The following is a 16514-nucleotide window of genomic DNA, read 5'->3' as shown; positions in this document are numbered from 1 at the left end:
TAATCCACAAGTAGAACATCTTTGCATGTCTAGCTATTTCCTTATTTTTAATTATTTCCCTTGGGATAAATTCCCATGATGTGTTATATTGCTATGCTTATAATGATATACTTCATTCTTCAGAGCCAGGACTCTGTTGAGGATGGTAGGACAGAAGAACTCCAAGGCATGTTAAATAGGACCAGGTTTTCCTAAGCCCACGTGCCTTCAATTTTAACTCAGAACCAGCCAAGAGGACTTGTTCCTTTTGCCTACGAGCCACAAGCCCGTAGCTGACAATGGGAGACTCGAGGTCAAAAGGCTGGATGAAGCTTAAGATAGGAGATCCAGGGTAGTATTTTTGGCATCAAAGATGGTCACGTTCACCCTTACCAGCATGTGACGGTTCAGCCACTCAGCAATGCTGAGACTGCATTTCCACATGTGCAGAACTCAGCTAGTAATGGTCCTCATCTCATCAGGGTATTGTGAGGATGGAGTTCTGCACCTGAGAAAGATTATAGCCTGCCCCTTATTTCCCTGGAAGGTCAGGTCTCTCCCCCGCAGTGTAATTTGAAGGTCTACTTTGCTGCTACCTGCCTGCCATTGCCCTTCCACCCGACTGCTTTTCTCCTGACACTTTGGCAGATGAGACAGGGTCAGGGCCTTCAACCTGGCCTTTTTCTAGAATTCTTCATGGTGTCCATGATGTGCCTGTGTCTGCTTCCTGTTGTCCCACAAGCAAGGAAGAAACAGTTGTAAACAGGACCAGTTCCACCGAGCAGTGAGGGCTGGTTTAGAGGGCTCTGAACAAAGAGGCAGGAACTTTTCTACCACCAGGAAGCCCTGTATATGGGATCCAGCCATTTCTCTCCAGGAAGAGGATTCTTCAATTCCTGACCCTTTCGGCCTGATCATGGTCACGGACATACCCTCAGCCTTCTCATCTCTGTTCCCACCACTCCTTACCCTGCAGCAGCTCCCACACCCTTCCAAATAGCTTGCAGAGTTCAGGCCAGAGTCAGAAAGGAAAGACTTCTTTCTTCATGGAAATACTGATGTGGCTCTGCTGGGGAACCGTGGACTTGATCAAGATCAAAGTTTTCCTGGGAGCCACTGATGCTGAAATTGGAAACAGTCATGCTGTTATTTCTGGTATCATTAGTAACAAAACCAAACATATGGTTTTTTCCCACTGTTTATCATCTGAAATCTTGCAGGAGGTGCAACAGGAGAACCGTACATTTCAAAGGAGGTCCCAGGAGCCCATCAGGCTGGGGGCGGGGGTTGGGTCTTTTCAATCTCTGAGCTCACGTCTCTCGCCTGGGAGCACTACAGGACCATGTTTTTCACTGGTCTTATCTACCCAGAAATTACTACAGAGCAGACTGTTAGTGAGTGTGGGACAAGGCCTCACTTGATTCCGTTTTTGTAGCAGAGAACACACATCATGGGATTTGTTCTAGCAGTTCTGGTTTTGGCTGCTCTGTGATTCACTCTATGTATTCTTGTTCCATTCAGAATGAGCTCCCTGGGCCTGGTGGCCACAGTGCTAAGAATCATGTGTATGGGCAAGAGGTTAGAACTGGCCATGCTCTGTTTCCCTAAATGAAGATGGTGAAGGGGGTGAAGGCAACCTTTCCTGTTGTTAGAAGAATGTTTAGTTGAATTTATCAGGTTTTTCACTCATGAACAATTGTGCAGTGCTTTGCAAACATGATAATGGGCAATCACAGGTACTAATAATGGCACTAATCTTTTTGCTGGCAGTGACAGCCACCTCTGAACTTCTCTTTCCAACAGACACAATTTCTCGGGGTTTACTTTGTATCATCCCAAGAGTTCCTAGCCAATGCCTATGTCTTAGCGGTGCTTCTGTTCCTTGCCCTCCTACTGCAAAGGACATTTCTGCAAGCATCCTACTATGTCGCCATCGAAACCGGAATTAACTTGAGAGGAGCAATACAGGTACTTGGGTGATGATTTTCTTCATTTCACAATAAAAACTGCGTTATTCATCTTCAGGCAGCTCAAGAGTAATTCCGCTGGCAATGGCTGTGTTTGTTGCCCTTTAACAATGTTCTGAAATAATGGCTATTGACAAGGCAGGGTGGGAGAGTGGAAGGTGCCTTGGGAAATGCAATAGCTCCAGCTCTGGTTCTGTCTAGGACTAGATCTGAGATGTCAACTGCTCAGTCTTGGTTGGGATCATCACTGATGGATCACAGCACTCTTTGCGGATGACTGCACTTGCAGCTTCAGCATCCTTCTCCAGATACTATTCCAGGCTTCTACAGCCAGAAGTCTTCTCTGGGTGGACAAAAAGAAAAAAGCGAAAGAAAAGAAAATAAAAAGGGTGTTTGACATTTAAAGACTGTATAGTCTCTAAGATCTACTTAATCAAGGGTGGTATTGAGAGAGACTTGTCTGGGTTGATGGGTCCTTTAGGTCTTGGCTTCCTTCTCAGCATCAGTTGGAAGGATGATAAAATCAGGGGAAATTCAGAGCCCCTTTATCCAAGGTGGTGATGAGAGTTGTTCAAGCCTTCCCCATGTTTTCATTCACATGTTGGTTCATTTGTTGGCGTGGAGAGCCCAGGCTGAAAGTAGTTTCAGTAGACATTTCACACTTAGTCAGGACTAGTATGGAAGCTATGCAGTCATCAGAGACCTTGTGTCCTTCTAAAATGTTACTCAGCCAGCCTCCTCATGTGACTTTTCTCCTGGTTTAAGATGACTGTTGACATTGCTGTCGGTGTCAATTTAAACCAGCAGGAAGGAAGATGGAGCAATAGGAGGACATGCTGCCATCTTTTAAAACTATAATGCAGAAGTTGCACATACCCTCTCCCATGCCATTGGTGAGAAATTGGCCACATGTCATACCTAGAAGGGCTAGATAGTGTCCTCTTTATTCTTGACAGTCATGTAAGCCCCTGTTAGAAATTCTTCTTGTGAAAAGGAAAGAATGGATATTGGGAGACAGCTAACAGATTCTGTCACACCCAGTGATTCCCATGAAGTCAGTGAAATGCTCAGAAGTTGTGACTAGATCCCAAAACCACCTCTTGCTTCAGAAATGTTCCTCAAACTCATAAGCATTGGCTGTTCCTCTGGGAGCCAGGACCAGAAACTCTGCAGGAAAGGGCCTGAGAGAGGGGTGTAACCTGGGCTGCAGACAGTGTGAGGGTCCAGACTTGATGTAGTTCACGTGAATGGCACCCCTAGACAACTGTACAAAACTGCACTACTCATTCCCTGTGGTTTTCATGGGTAAAGCAGAGGAATTTGTATGTCATCATTTGAGAATGGATAGAGGGGCCCAGGAAAACCCAAGACCTTCTAACAATCATAGTTTTTCTGACTTAGGAGAACCCAAGCTATTGCTCAGCCTCTGCCCAGACCCCCCCCCCAGTGCCACCACAAGCAACAGTCAATTTTGTAACTGAACTGTTTTGTAATTTAAAAAAAAATCTACTTGTTACATTATAAATAGCCTATAATGACATACTTGCATGTCATAAATCACGCTGACCTAATATTTTCCAATTATGCTAAAAGAGCTAAATATATTTTAAATGTATTAGCATGTAATTATTTTTACCAAATCATCTGAATCTGTTGCATTAATAGGAAAAAATAATTCATATGCCACAAAAAGGAAATGCTGACATTAATTATGGAAACAAATTAGGTAAAAACCCTTCCTGCCAGCGATTTATGGGAAATTATAGTATGGGTCTGTTTTCATGAGTTTGAGAATAAACACAGTTCTTGCTTAAAAAAGTTATTAAGCGGGCCTCCCCGGTGGCGCAGCGGTTGAGCGCTGGGTTGCGAAGCTCCCCACGGCCTCTGCGGCGCCAGTTCGATCCCCGGCTGCTCCCCGGCCACAGGAGGAGGGTCCCACATGGCGCACAGACCTCTCCTGCCGCCCGCTGCTCCCCTCAGCAGTGTACTTCAGTCCTTCTGCCTGCTCTGCTCCCTGCTCTGGCTCTGGTGAATTCTCTCACCCTCCCGCGCTTCTGACTGTACCCAGTGCTTGTATAAACAAAACAAATAAATAAATACATGGAAAAAAAAATAAATAAAACTTTAAAAAAAAAAAAAAGTTATTAAGCAAAATTCCTCAGATGTGCATAAATTGGAATGAAAAAAAGTCATTGTCATTATTTTAAACTTTACCCATGATATATAAAAACTCAGCAAAAAAGCATAAAATAGATTCATACTTTAAGAAAACCTGACCCACGAAAAGTCCGGATTTTTAAATAGAAGGGTTGGGAATTGCCTTACAACAGAAAGCACAATAAAATTTCATTTGAACGTTAACGTCAATAGGACAGTTAAGACAGAAATGCATTGAGCACATAACCTGAAAACTGCCATCTTTCTGGGAGGCACATCACACTACATAAAGGTTTTAGGTTCAGAGCTCATGGCTTCTCCCCCTCTGCCCTGGAGACACAGAGTGAGGCCCTCGGGTGGCTGGATGGTGCTGGGGCTGATTGACACTTACAAGACTGTCCTAGGCTGGATACTTGCTTTATTTTAAGGCTCCAGTAAGACATGTTTAGCCCCAGAGCATGCCCCCTCCCCTATGAGAGACACATTACAATGGCTATCCCACTTCATCATTTTTATGGCTATAAAATGTGCTCTCCACTGGCCTTTGGTAAATCAAGAATACAACTGGACATGACGATCTACTTTTAAGATTTAGGAGTTAAGTCCTGTTCCCAAAGGAGAAAGCTTGCTAGGAAAGCAGCTTGCCATACTGGGCTCCTCATTGAAGGCTGCCTCTCTCATTTGCTTGATCTGTAGTCAAAGCCCTTTCCCTCACTGAGGGAATTTTGAAACAGTAATGTGGTGCTCCTTTACAGAGCTGCTTTGGGTTCTAGGAGGGAAATGTCTGAGAAGCCCCTGGCACACTGTAGACACGTGGCGTATGGAATGGTGATTAGGACGATGATGATGACAAATGTGAATTTCTCTGCTCTCATTTCTAGACCAAGATTTACAATAAAATTATGCACCTGTCCACCTCCAACCTATCCATGGGGGAAATGACTGCCGGGCAAATCTGTAATTTGGTTGCCATCGATACCAATCAGCTCATGTGGTTTTTCTTCTTGTGCCCAAACCTCTGGGCTATGCCAGTACAGGTAAGGGGTGTGTGCTTTAGGCTGGGGGCCGAGGACACAAAACCAGAATATGCTGGCACGTGATTAGGTGCGCACCATCTTCCATTCCATGTTTGCCGGTACCTTCCATTCCTTGCGGTGTTTGTGAGGTATATACCCCGGGGTCCCTGTGCTCTCCCATACTCTGTAGATAGGCCCTCTTTCTTGATGATCAGAGAAGGAAATGTCATTAAGACTTGAAATGTAGAAAATCTTAAAAAATGTATAATAATCGTATGTGGAGCACTTTCACAGACATTAAAAGTTATGTTGTAGCATAGTCTTTAATTGCATCGAATAGTGTGCATGAGGTTTTTTTTTTTTTTAAGCAAAAAAAAAATAAATTACAAAATATTAGTTGCAGTGCATTCTGTACTCAGGTGGAATGTATAGGTATACATCTGCACAGATTCGCACAGAAAAAAGAACTAGAAGGCCCCATGGTGGTATTACAAGGGATTTATATTTTCTTTCTGCATTTCTAAATTCCCCAATAAGCGTTCTTTATGCATTTCTAAATTCCCCAATAAAAAATGTATTATTTTTTAAATCAAAAATAAGATTTTTTTTTAAAGCCAAACAACCTTTGGGTCTGGCTCTGGGAGGAGGCACACTCGCCCCTGATAGTAGTAGGAGAATCCTCAGCATGGTTTACCTGACTCCTCACCCCACCTGCTCCATCTCCCATCCAGAGCTCTTCCACCATGAGTCTGTGATTCCTGTCCAGTACCTGAGAATGACTTAGCTCTCCTGTGCTTCAGATCAGAGCAGATGGGCCCCAGATACCCCACAGGTGCCAGGGGTCTGCCTGGTGTTAGCAGAAAGTGTCTGGACTTGGATGAGATAGGCTGACTCAAATACTTAACCTCTCTGAGCCTCAGTTTCCTCAGCTATGAAATGGGGATGATTCCTCCCCTCTGGAGTTGCTTTGATGATTCAATTAGGTCATGTCAGTCAAATACCCAGCACAATGCCCAGCATAGAGTAGTCAGTGATTAAATATCAGATCCCTCTAACTTGTACATTCAGAGAGTGAGGACTTCAACCAGTCCAGAATCCATTGCTTCTTAGGATGTAAATTTCATAAACCTTCACTTCAAATGATTTTGTTGTGCCTCCTTCCTGTAAAACTTATATTGAAAAGCTTATATAGGTGTATATATAAGCTTATATATTATATATATATATTAATATATAGCTCTTAAAATTTTTTTTCTATTTTCCATTAAAGGAAAATGGAGGAAAAAAAAACAACTTCACAGGGAGGCAACTTGACAAGATGGTAGTATAGGACAGGGAATCTGATACTCATTTTTATGGGATTAGCCTTATATACAATCCCCCATAGCCCAGACTCCTTTGCTCCTCACCCCACTCTGCTAAGGTGAATCAGTGACTAATAAAGCCCCAGCGGGGCTTGGAAAGTTCATCGAGTACAATCACCAGCCTTTTATCCTTTCCAGCCTTTATCCTCCAAACCTGCTGCATTGCTAGCTTTACTCTTATTTGTAATTTTTATTCCCATGCATCATTGCTAGAAATACTAATCCTAACTAGTAGTGCCTGCCCTGTGGCTGGCCTTCTCCCAGCCTCTCATTGATCTAATTAACTCTCCCAACACCCAGGAAAAGGAATTTTTATCTCTACTAATTATTTGCTTTTTCTTATTGATCATGAAGTATCATTTGATTTTATGTTTCTTAGTTCTTCAAAGACTGTGCTTTCTAAGAACAGCCCTCAAGAACCAGGGTCACCACCCAGAATCAGTACAATCCCTTAGACCTGGCCAGGATTCTGTGTGCTGCCTGACTGGTCACAGGTCACATGAACCTGGTGACACTATTGAAATTAGCTCAGGAGCCCCATCCCTTTGGCCCCAAGGGCTCTGTCTGGCTTGCAATATTTATATTTTGTCACATATCTTTTTTAAAAATATATGTAACCGCTCTATGAGTTATACCTCTGCGATTTAAAGTATACAAGTCAATGGTTTCATTGCAACCACATCCAGTTTTAGAATGTCTGCATCACCCCAAAAAGAAACCCATATCCACTGACAGCCTCTCCTCACCCACTCCTCCAGCCCAAGGCAACTACTAATCTACACATACCACTGAAAGTCTAATGAACCCTTCTCTTCAGAAGAACAAATGTGAGTTAACACACTTTATTTACAATTTCAGAGGCTTTATGGGCCTCCTGAAATTTATGGACACTATGAGAAGGAACTTGGCCATTGTGGGAACCTGATTCCTCATTCCCATGATGAGCTTCAAAAACCCAGAAAGTGCAGCGGGGCTCTTACCTTGGGTCTCACAGCAAGTAACTTGCCCAAGATTGCACAGCTGATAAGAGCTTGCACTGCATTCAGACTCAGGGTTCTAGTAGAGCCCAGGGACTGTGCTCTCTCCACCACTATGCTAGATTGCTTTCCTAACATGTATAAATAGGAGATAAAATTGCCCCCTTGCTCCCCACACTTGCTTTGCACACTTAGAATCCTTTGTTTCTGATATGTTTGCCCATGGGATCCATTCAGACTCCTGCAGAAGAGAGGGTTGGACAGAAGAATTGGGGGAGCACAACAATGTAGGTGGAACATTTGGAGAAGCCCAGCAGCAGCAGCAGCAGCAACTGTGTCCCTGACTCCTATGCCAGCAACTGCTAGCCCTGGGAGGCGGAGGGGTACAGGCACTGACACCCAAAGGCTGCCCTGGTGATGACTCAAACACTCTGGGAGCTTCCCTGGTGTCTGAGTGATGCCCTCCATATGAGGGCAGATAATGACAAGACTGGATGCCGGGGATAATTTTCCAGGAGGGTGATGGAAGAGGGCTTGGCAGAGATAGTAGGTTCATCTCTTAATATGCTCTTCTGCCCATCCAAGCCAGCATTTAGCATCAGTTAAACACTGGGAGGCAGGTGATGAAGGGGTCACTTACCAGTCCCTTACAATCTGCTAATGCAGATGGCATGCTATAATCAACGGAAATTACAGAACCGCCCACCCATTCCTCTGTCCTTGAGGTGGTGCAAGGAGCTGAGTGCCAATGTGGTATAGCACTCAGAGAGTGCATGGCCAACCCAGGCAGCCTTTTTATTTCCAACTGAAGAAGACAGCACATCTGTTCCTCTAGAATAAGCCCCGAATTTAGAGGTGTCTGCTTTTGAAGGTAACTGGAAAAGCTGTCTTCTTGATGCTTTAGGCGCTGGCAAGAGTAACTTACACTTCTCATAAATATTCAGAAGCAGGCAATCATTTACATAAATCTAGAGACATTGAATTCTCTTTTCAGAGAATACTGGCTAGCTTCATTAAAAAATCAAAGATGGCAAGAGCATAAGAATGGAAAGTAGACTCTCCCCGAGCCTGGACCAGCTTTGTTTGGCACAGATGTGGTCACATATTACATTTTTTCCAATAGAGTGAAATATCAGTCTTGATAGCCAGCAAACAGAACAAAAGGTGCTCACATGCATTGTACAACTCCCACTCTGAGACGTCCATCTGGAAAACAGAGTGGCAGAGACTTAAGACTTCAGTCACATTGCAGACAAATGCAGTTACCAGCCCAGAAACTGTATGAGAGCCCATCATGTCCGTCCCTCTTGAAATTGCTCTATCCTTCCTCCTCTGCCCACCGAGGCAACTTGGAAACCTGGGCACCAAAGCAATCTCACCCCTTGGCAACCCAGCTACCAAGTCAGAGAGAATGCATCTTCCATATTCCCCCTCAGATCATAGTGGGCGTGATTCTCCTCTACTACATCCTCGGAGTCAGTGCCTTAATTGGGGCGGCTGTCATCATACTGCTGGCCCCTGTCCAGTACTTTGTGGCCACCAAGCTCTCCCAGGCCCAGCGGAGCACACTGGTGAGTGTCTGCAGGTTTGCACCTGCTCCTTTCCCCACCCTGCCCCCAGTGTCTGCCCGCTCCCTTTCCTCTCATGTTAGCAGGTCTCCTCACTCACCCCCCAGATCCCCCCAGACATTCCCCCACACACATGTCCACACTGTCCTTGACCTTGGCCTTGGGTCCAGGTCTCACTTGCTTTGTCTGTGAAGTCTGTGCTTTGACTCAGTTCCTTCCTCTTGGCTGGGATGGGATGAGAGGAAATCCTTCTCTGACTCCGTGACTCCTGGCAGGAATATTCCAATGAGAGGCTGAAGCAGACCAACGAGATGCTCCGTGGCATCAAGCTGCTCAAACTGTATGCCTGGGAGAACATTTTCTGCACGAGGGTGGAGATGACTCGCAAGAAGGAAATGACCAGTCTTAGAGCCTTCGCCGTCTACACCTCTATCTCCAGTGAGTCCATTCCAACCAGCCGTTCCTGACTGTTGCTGCCTATGTGCTAAGAGAAGGTGTCAAGGCTTGGGTATATGGGGTGGGGTTAGGGGCATAAGCGGGGAGGCTTTGGGATCATCGAATCCTGAAGAGTCTCAAACGATCTCTTAGCAGAGCCCCCAGAAATCACAGGGTCCTTCAGTCATGTATCCAGCAAACGTACTGAGGGCCTGCTATGCTCTGGCACTGTGCTGGCTCTCAAGGCAGTGATGAGAAAGCCAGTTGAAGTATTTGATATGCTCTTGAGCTGACATGCTATTGAGGAGTAGCAGTAAATGTATAAATGACAATAGTTTCAAATTCTCCTAAGTGAGAGGACTTCCTTTCAAAAAGTCAGACCAAGCTACCCAGGGGCAGCTACAAAGAAGCTCCCATTTACATCCATGAGAAAGAGGAAGTTCCTCTTTAAAGAGCAAATTCAAGCTTGAGGTCCTCACAAGTGCAGGAGCTGGGTTTACAGTGTTCAAGTGATTTGGGAATGCTGGATCCAGAAAATACACAGAGAAAGAAGACCCAAATTTACAAAACTCCTAGGATCCCAGCAGACATGCATATAAAGATCATTTTCCAGAGAATGTGGGACTCCAGTGGCAAACTCTCTATTGAACAATGAGCTAATAATAAAAATCTGCCAGAGAAAAATGCACCACCAGGGTGAGAGTCAGCAAATGCAAAAAATAGGAGAACTAGTCCCTCAATACTTGGCGATAATAGCATAGTCTGAAAGAGAATAAAATAAGTATGTTAAAAATAGTTAAAGAGCTAAAGGCAGATGCACAACCCACGAGATAAAACAGGAAGGGGGGGGGTAGACAGCCAAAGAACTTCTAGAAATTAAAATTTTAGTTATTGAAATTAATTCAGTGGATGATCATCCCCAGGTCAGAGGCAGGGCTGATGGTGCTGTGGCCCAGGTTTACCTTACAGGTGGTCTGGTGGCTCATGGACCCACCCCAAGGGGGTTGCCCGAGTGAACAGTTAGAATATAGGTTTTTAGGAGCTGGCAGACCTCACACTGTTTCTCTGACCTGTTACTGCAGGAAGACTACAGAGGAAAACTCCAGAGTGTAAAAACTGAAAGGAAATAAGAAGCAACTCAGTGTGCAGGTTGAATAAATAAAGCCAAAGAGAGAATTTGTGAATTAAAAAGATCTATGGGAGGTACACAGAATGTGGCAAGGAGAGGTAAACGAAAATGTTTTCTGGGAGATGAAGAACCGTTTCACACATTGGGTCACAAGAGGGCATCTCTTCCTGAGGTTAAGAGCAAGTCTCAGACTAGATCCTCCCGAGTCTTTTTACTCTCAGCCCCATCCTATTTTCCACAAAGAGCTGGGAACCCATGTGGGAAGTGGGGAGGAGAAGGCTTAGGACACAGGGGGACACCATTTTTAGGCTATTTCCTCTGAATAGAAGAGAAACAACTAGATCGGGCTCTGATGGGAGTGGAAAATAGAGGAGGAAAGTGGGAGAGCTGGACTCTACTGCCCCCGCCCCTGGCTGGGACTGGTGGAGCCAGGTTGAGGTGTACCTGGTGGGGGTGCCAGCTGTGGGGGAAGTAAAGGAGGGTGTGCTGGCTGTGTCTCCCAGATAGCCTCAGGGAGAACAATGAGCTAATAATAAATAAAAATCCTCAATGGAGGATTCATGAAGAAAGGGGGGGGGCGGGGCACTCAGGTCATTAATATGCTCCTGATGTTCCCACTGCTGGGAGAGGGATTCTGGCGGGACCAGGGGACCACCATCCAACCTGGAGGTTCCCATGGGGCAGGGCTTGCACTGAGCACCCCAGGTGTCCCGCCTGCCTGTGTTTAGCCAAACCATGATGTCCTGTGCCTTGGGTGGGAACGCTGGTCCAGCCAGCAGTGGCCAAGCCGTCTAACATTTATGGCACCTACCATGGCCTCTTTCTGCAGAGGCGCTGCTCTGCTAGGATGATGTGATTTTCTCAGAGTGGGGCTGTGAGCATGGCAGGCAGCCATTGCTTCCTGAATTCCTCATTTGAGTTGCTGGCTTCCCCCTTTACCCTCATCCCTGACCCTGTGAGACTCAGGGCCTCTGAGTGCCCTCAGGCTGAGCACTCCACTGGACAGCGAACATTGGGAGGCTAGAGGGGACATCTGGGAGCTAGAGAAACCAGCCTACAGCGCTGGGCCCTCTTTGTCTGCCCCTGGAACTAATTGTGTTAACAGTAACCCCACACTGTGTACAGCCCCCCAAGTTACAGACACCTGGTTTCCAGACAGCCCATCAGTGGTAACAGCTGCTAAGGTAAGGTTTCCCCCTGCAGACGGGTAATATCTCCCAGCAACAACATGGCTAGGTGGGGTGGGGCAGACTCACTGTCCCTGCAATGAGACAGAGGAAAGGGAAACAGCAAGGAAATCAAGGGCACAGGATCCCCAAGATTCGTGGCAACAAGATAGAAGCTGCCTCGGGACATGTAGATGAGGGTAGGTGGCAGCTGCAAGGAGACACTTGCAGGAGATGCACATTTGCTTCTAGGAGGCGCACATTTCCTGCATTCCAGACTGCAGCCTGCACGCATTTTCTTATGTAAATAGTGTCATAAGAGGCCTAGGTTCTCAGGCTGACCCACGGAAGCCTAGCTCACCAAGGCCAGCCCTCAGAAGACAAACCAAGGCCTTATGAAGGCCCTGGACCAGGAGGACCTAGGAAAAGAGACTCCTATTGTGAAAGGTTGAGATAACTCTGGAAGGAGTGAGGGACTCTGGAGCCACAGGGGTCTGCTCAGGGCACCTTACCTGCCCAGGGCTCAGTCTCCTAGGAGGATTAACAGAACAGCCCAGGCTGTCTCCAGAAGAAGGCAAAGGGAAGAGCCCTCCAGCAGAGATTTGAAAGCCAAATGTTGTTTGCTCAGTGTTCACCCTCTTAAGATGGGTTTCTTTGTGTTTGCTGGCAGTGGGAGGGAACAGACGGGTGCTGGGATGGAGGCACCCCCAGGGCTGCTGCTATATACTTTGAGTGCATTTGCATTTACCTCCTCCCAGACTTCCTGCCTTCTGTTCTGTCACCAGAGATCAGGACACAGGTCATTAGGCTTGAGGTAATGGGGCAGCTTTCATTCTCAACCCTGGCACCAGCTGTGGGGTCCTGGAGTCGTGTTTCCTGATGGGCCCATCCTGGGGCTGCCTGCTGGGCTATCAGTTTGCTCGGAGTGCCCCAGGCAGGCAGGCTGGCAGCCCACAGTGTTACCCTGACACTCGTCTGCCTGCCATCAGCCTCCCTGAGAGCTCCTGTGTGGAGCCCTGAGCGGGGGCAGGGCATGGCAGAGTAGGGCAGGACAGGGCAGGGCAGGGCAGGGTGTTGAAGGAAATGGGTAGTTTTCCCACCATCAAAACCCAGAACTGAAGAATGTGAATTAGTGGCTGTTGGGTGAACCCCACCCCTGTGTGCCTGGCCTTGTGCTAAGCACTGGGAGAGATTCCAGATAGAATAAAACGTACTCCCCATTCTCAAGCAGTTTATATTCTGCTGGGAAGTGAGAACTAACATCTATAGTTTAGGAAGCACTAAACTCTGTGGGCCTGCTGTGTACTGTCTGCTTTGCAGGTCCAACACTTCGTCCTCATAACAATTGAGGTGTGCACCTCTGTTTTCCCGTTGTGCAGCAGAGAAGACCGAGGCCCAATGAGGTGAAAAGATTTTAAGTTTCTGAGCCAATAAATGGCAGAGAATAGAGAAGGAAACACAGTGGGCTGAGAGCTCGCCCGAGCTTCTAGCAAGAGGAAACTTGGGCTGAATTCCAGTAAGTTGGAGATAAAACTGGAGGTGGGTGCTGTGCACTCCCCTAGAAGTCAGTTCAGTCCTAACCTCCTTGCAGAAGCAGCATAACTCTAAGTATCCTGCCTGGCCATGTATTTGAGGACAAGCCTTACATGGGTAAAAAGGTAGCCTAGGTCCTGCCAGTCCTCCACCAACATGCTGCCAGTTTGTTCAGTCCTTTCTGCAGCATCCATTCCAGAACCTTCCATCTGTGCCAGACTCTACTGAAGACCTGGGCTTCCAAGAGGGGGCCCAGGTCTGGTCCTCACTCTCATGGTCTAGTGGGAACCCATTGGTGAGCAGTGGCTGTGTTGTGGTCAGACTCGTGGGGTCATTTCCAGGTGCCGTGCTTTCTCTTTTGTGGTCTTCACTTGGCTCTGCCTCCTTAGTTTCTTTCATGAATCGATTTAACACTTATTTACTGGGCACCTACTATGTGCCAGGCCCTGCGCTAGGTATAGGGGATGTGGACATGAGAAGAAATACAGTTCCCTGACCACGGGTTGCCCACAGCCTGGCAGGGAAGACCCACATACAACTGTGTCATGAGTGACAGGAACAGAAAGGGGCGTCCTAAACCCCAGTAAGAGTTGTACCTAGCTTGTCTTAGGGGTGGTGGGTGTCAGAGAAGCTTTGTCAGAGGTGAAGTCTGTGGCAGGGGTCTGACGGATGACATGAGCTAGCTGCTGATGGGGCAGGCACGCCGGGCACAAAGGCCTGGGTATGAGAAGGATGATGATGTGTTCAAGACTGGGGCATAATTTGATGACCAGATCACAGGCACCTTGTGTGCGGTGCACAGCCTTCTGCGTGTTCTGAGGCCGGGGAGCTGTAGAGGGAGTTTGAATTAAGGGAAGATGTGTTTGCCGTGTCTTCCAGTGTCCTGTGGCCAGGGGGCTTCCTTTTCCCATTTGGGTCTGAACCAGTCCGGTGGGCTTTCCTTGGATGCATCTGACTGGCATGTCCTGAAAAAACAAAAACCAAACCCCCAAACCCAGATCTGCCATGGATGGGAGTGGGGAGTGGATGGTGTCAGGAACCTCATTCATGGGGAACCCAGCACCTTCCCTCTCCACAACCCACAACCTGGCTCTTCTCTCCAAGCCTTGAGCGCCTTTCCTCCTCAGAGGCCTGACAGCCAGTGTTGGGGTTCAAGGTCACCTGTAGATGGTGGTCTCCCGTCCTCTTCTTGATTCTTTGAACTTATTCAGTATCTGTACTTTCTTCTGCCAGCTGGTGCAGCCTCAGTCACAGTAGGTGCCAAGGCACAGCCTGGCCTGTTGGGGTGGGGAAGTGGCTGGGGAGGTTCAGCAATTAAAAAATCAGTGCAGAGCTCCTGCTGCGCCCTCCCCTGCCAGGAGTAGACACACCAGGAACTGGCTTTTCTTCCTCCTCTGCTGCCTTTGGACTGACCACCGGACTGAATGGGAAATAGCACTGTGCCCTTCAAAATCCATTTTGCCCTCCTGCAGATGAGCCTGCAATTAGACCCAGGCTGTGAGCCTCAGCCCTCCCCTGGCCCTTCCAGGCACAGAGCTGAAGTTAAGCAGAGGCACAAAGTGTTGGCTATGCCTCCCTGAAACCAAGGCTTTGAAATATTTATCAATGCTTTGGAAATGAAAAGCTGGTATTTTGGTGCTGGGCTGGCACTCACAAGGCCAGCAGCATTCCCTGGCAAAGCAGAAGGTACAGTGACCTCAGTTCTGCTTTGGATTTGATTGATATGTTGTTTTGTTTGGGGGCGAGGGCGGAGATGCAGGTTATGAAAAAATAATTTTTGAATGAATAACTCAAAGGCTATGGGGGGTGCTACAAAGCACCTACTCATATGTCTACCCCATTTCAGCAAGACTTCCACCTTCTGCAGGTGGCCTTTTAGGCCTGTCTACGCAACTACCTTTTTCAGAAGGGCATCACACTGATGCACCATTTTGTAATCTTTTGCTTTCACTTAGTGTTACTTAACAGTATTTCTTGCTCCTTAACATTCAATATGTGAACACTGTCATGTTCTACTTTTTTTTCCTAGATGAAACCAAAGTGAGTCAGCCCACCCCTTGCCAAAGTTGGAGAGAAATCTATTCTTGGTCACATTTCCCACTCCCCCACCACCTTGAATGTCTTACGGGGTCTGATGTGGTTAAGGAAAATGGAAGCAAACCCTCAAGTCTTCGACCTACAGTAGCTGAGATGTTTGGGTATCCTCCATCCCCACCCCACTTTCAACTAGGGCAGAGAAATATCTGCCGAGCTTAGAGAGGGTCCAAACCTGTAGCACCCCCAGGCCTCCTCGCTGATGCTGACACCCCTCGTCCCAGACATCTTTGCCCCAGGATCCAGGAGGGTGATCTACAGAGATGCCCTTAAAACTACACACAATTCATAATTCTACCCCCCGATCCACCCACCCCCAAAGAGGGACCCAGAGCCCCCTGCGCAAAGGCTGTCCTTCCAGCACAGGATGAAGGAAATGAAAAATTACATTTTCATGCTTTAGCATCTCCGTACCACAGCCAGAACAGGGTAGCAATTAATTATAAGCATTCTCCATGTTGCTGCATCAGCTTTGGAATGCTCATTTTTAAATTTATTTATAGCCTGTTTCATTCCTCAAAAGAGTTCAGGCAGCTACAAGAATAAAGACAATATAATAGGAAAAAATACAACTTAAAAAACCAAACCAGGCAGAACATCCAGTGGAACACAATGTCAGTTATCACATGTTTTCTGACTGCATCATCTCCCCTAGAGTTGACGTGCTACATTTACTAAAACTGCCTCTTTTCTTCAAAGTTTCCAGTTTATTTCATTCTGGGTGGTTTGTTGCTGTGGTTGTGGTTTTGTTTTGCTGTGACAGATCATGCTGCAGCTAACACCATTTTGCTCAGGGCTTTGTGCTGCTCTTGAGTGATTATTCAGGATAAATTCCCAGGAGAGGGATTACAGGATCAGGAGGTCTGAACTTCTGTGTGACCCCAGTTCCAAAGCACAAGATTGCTTTCCGAGAGTGTTGTACCAATTTACACTCTAACGCCTGGCAGATTTTTTAGCTGGGAGTTGAGCCCCAAGATGTGTGAGAGGGACCTTGGCCTGGGGCAGGGGGCGAAGGAGTGTTGTACCATTGCCTTCTCTAGTTTGAACCCCTACTCTGGTAACTAATGGAGGTGGGCAAGGAGTGAACTGAAGGAAAAGACTCTACCTTGAGGGAGCTACTTGGAATAAC

At 46.9% G+C, this 16514-nt stretch overlaps 1 protein-coding gene across 2 annotated transcripts in view; it reads left to right on the top strand.

The window, feature by feature from the left end:
* Positions 1–16514, top strand: part of ABCC8 (ATP binding cassette subfamily C member 8) — a 72119-nt gene that overhangs the window by 18672 nt on the left and 36933 nt on the right. For both annotated transcript variants that reach the window (XM_037522723.2, XM_037522722.2), the window contains exons 7-10: positions 1783–1947; positions 4985–5140; positions 8897–9031; positions 9304–9466. In XM_037522723.2, coding sequence (XP_037378620.1) covers positions 1783–1947; positions 4985–5140; positions 8897–9031; positions 9304–9466 — 619 coding nt within the window. The remainder of the gene's footprint in view (positions 1–1782; positions 1948–4984; positions 5141–8896; positions 9032–9303; positions 9467–16514) is intronic.

This window comes from Talpa occidentalis, unplaced genomic scaffold (assembly GCF_014898055.3).
Source record: "Talpa occidentalis isolate TD23 unplaced genomic scaffold, MPIMG_talOcc4v2.1 talOcc4.3, whole genome shotgun sequence".
NCBI lineage: Eukaryota > Metazoa > Chordata > Mammalia > Eulipotyphla > Talpidae > Talpa > Talpa occidentalis.
This window is presented reverse-complemented; position numbering and strand designations above follow the sequence as displayed.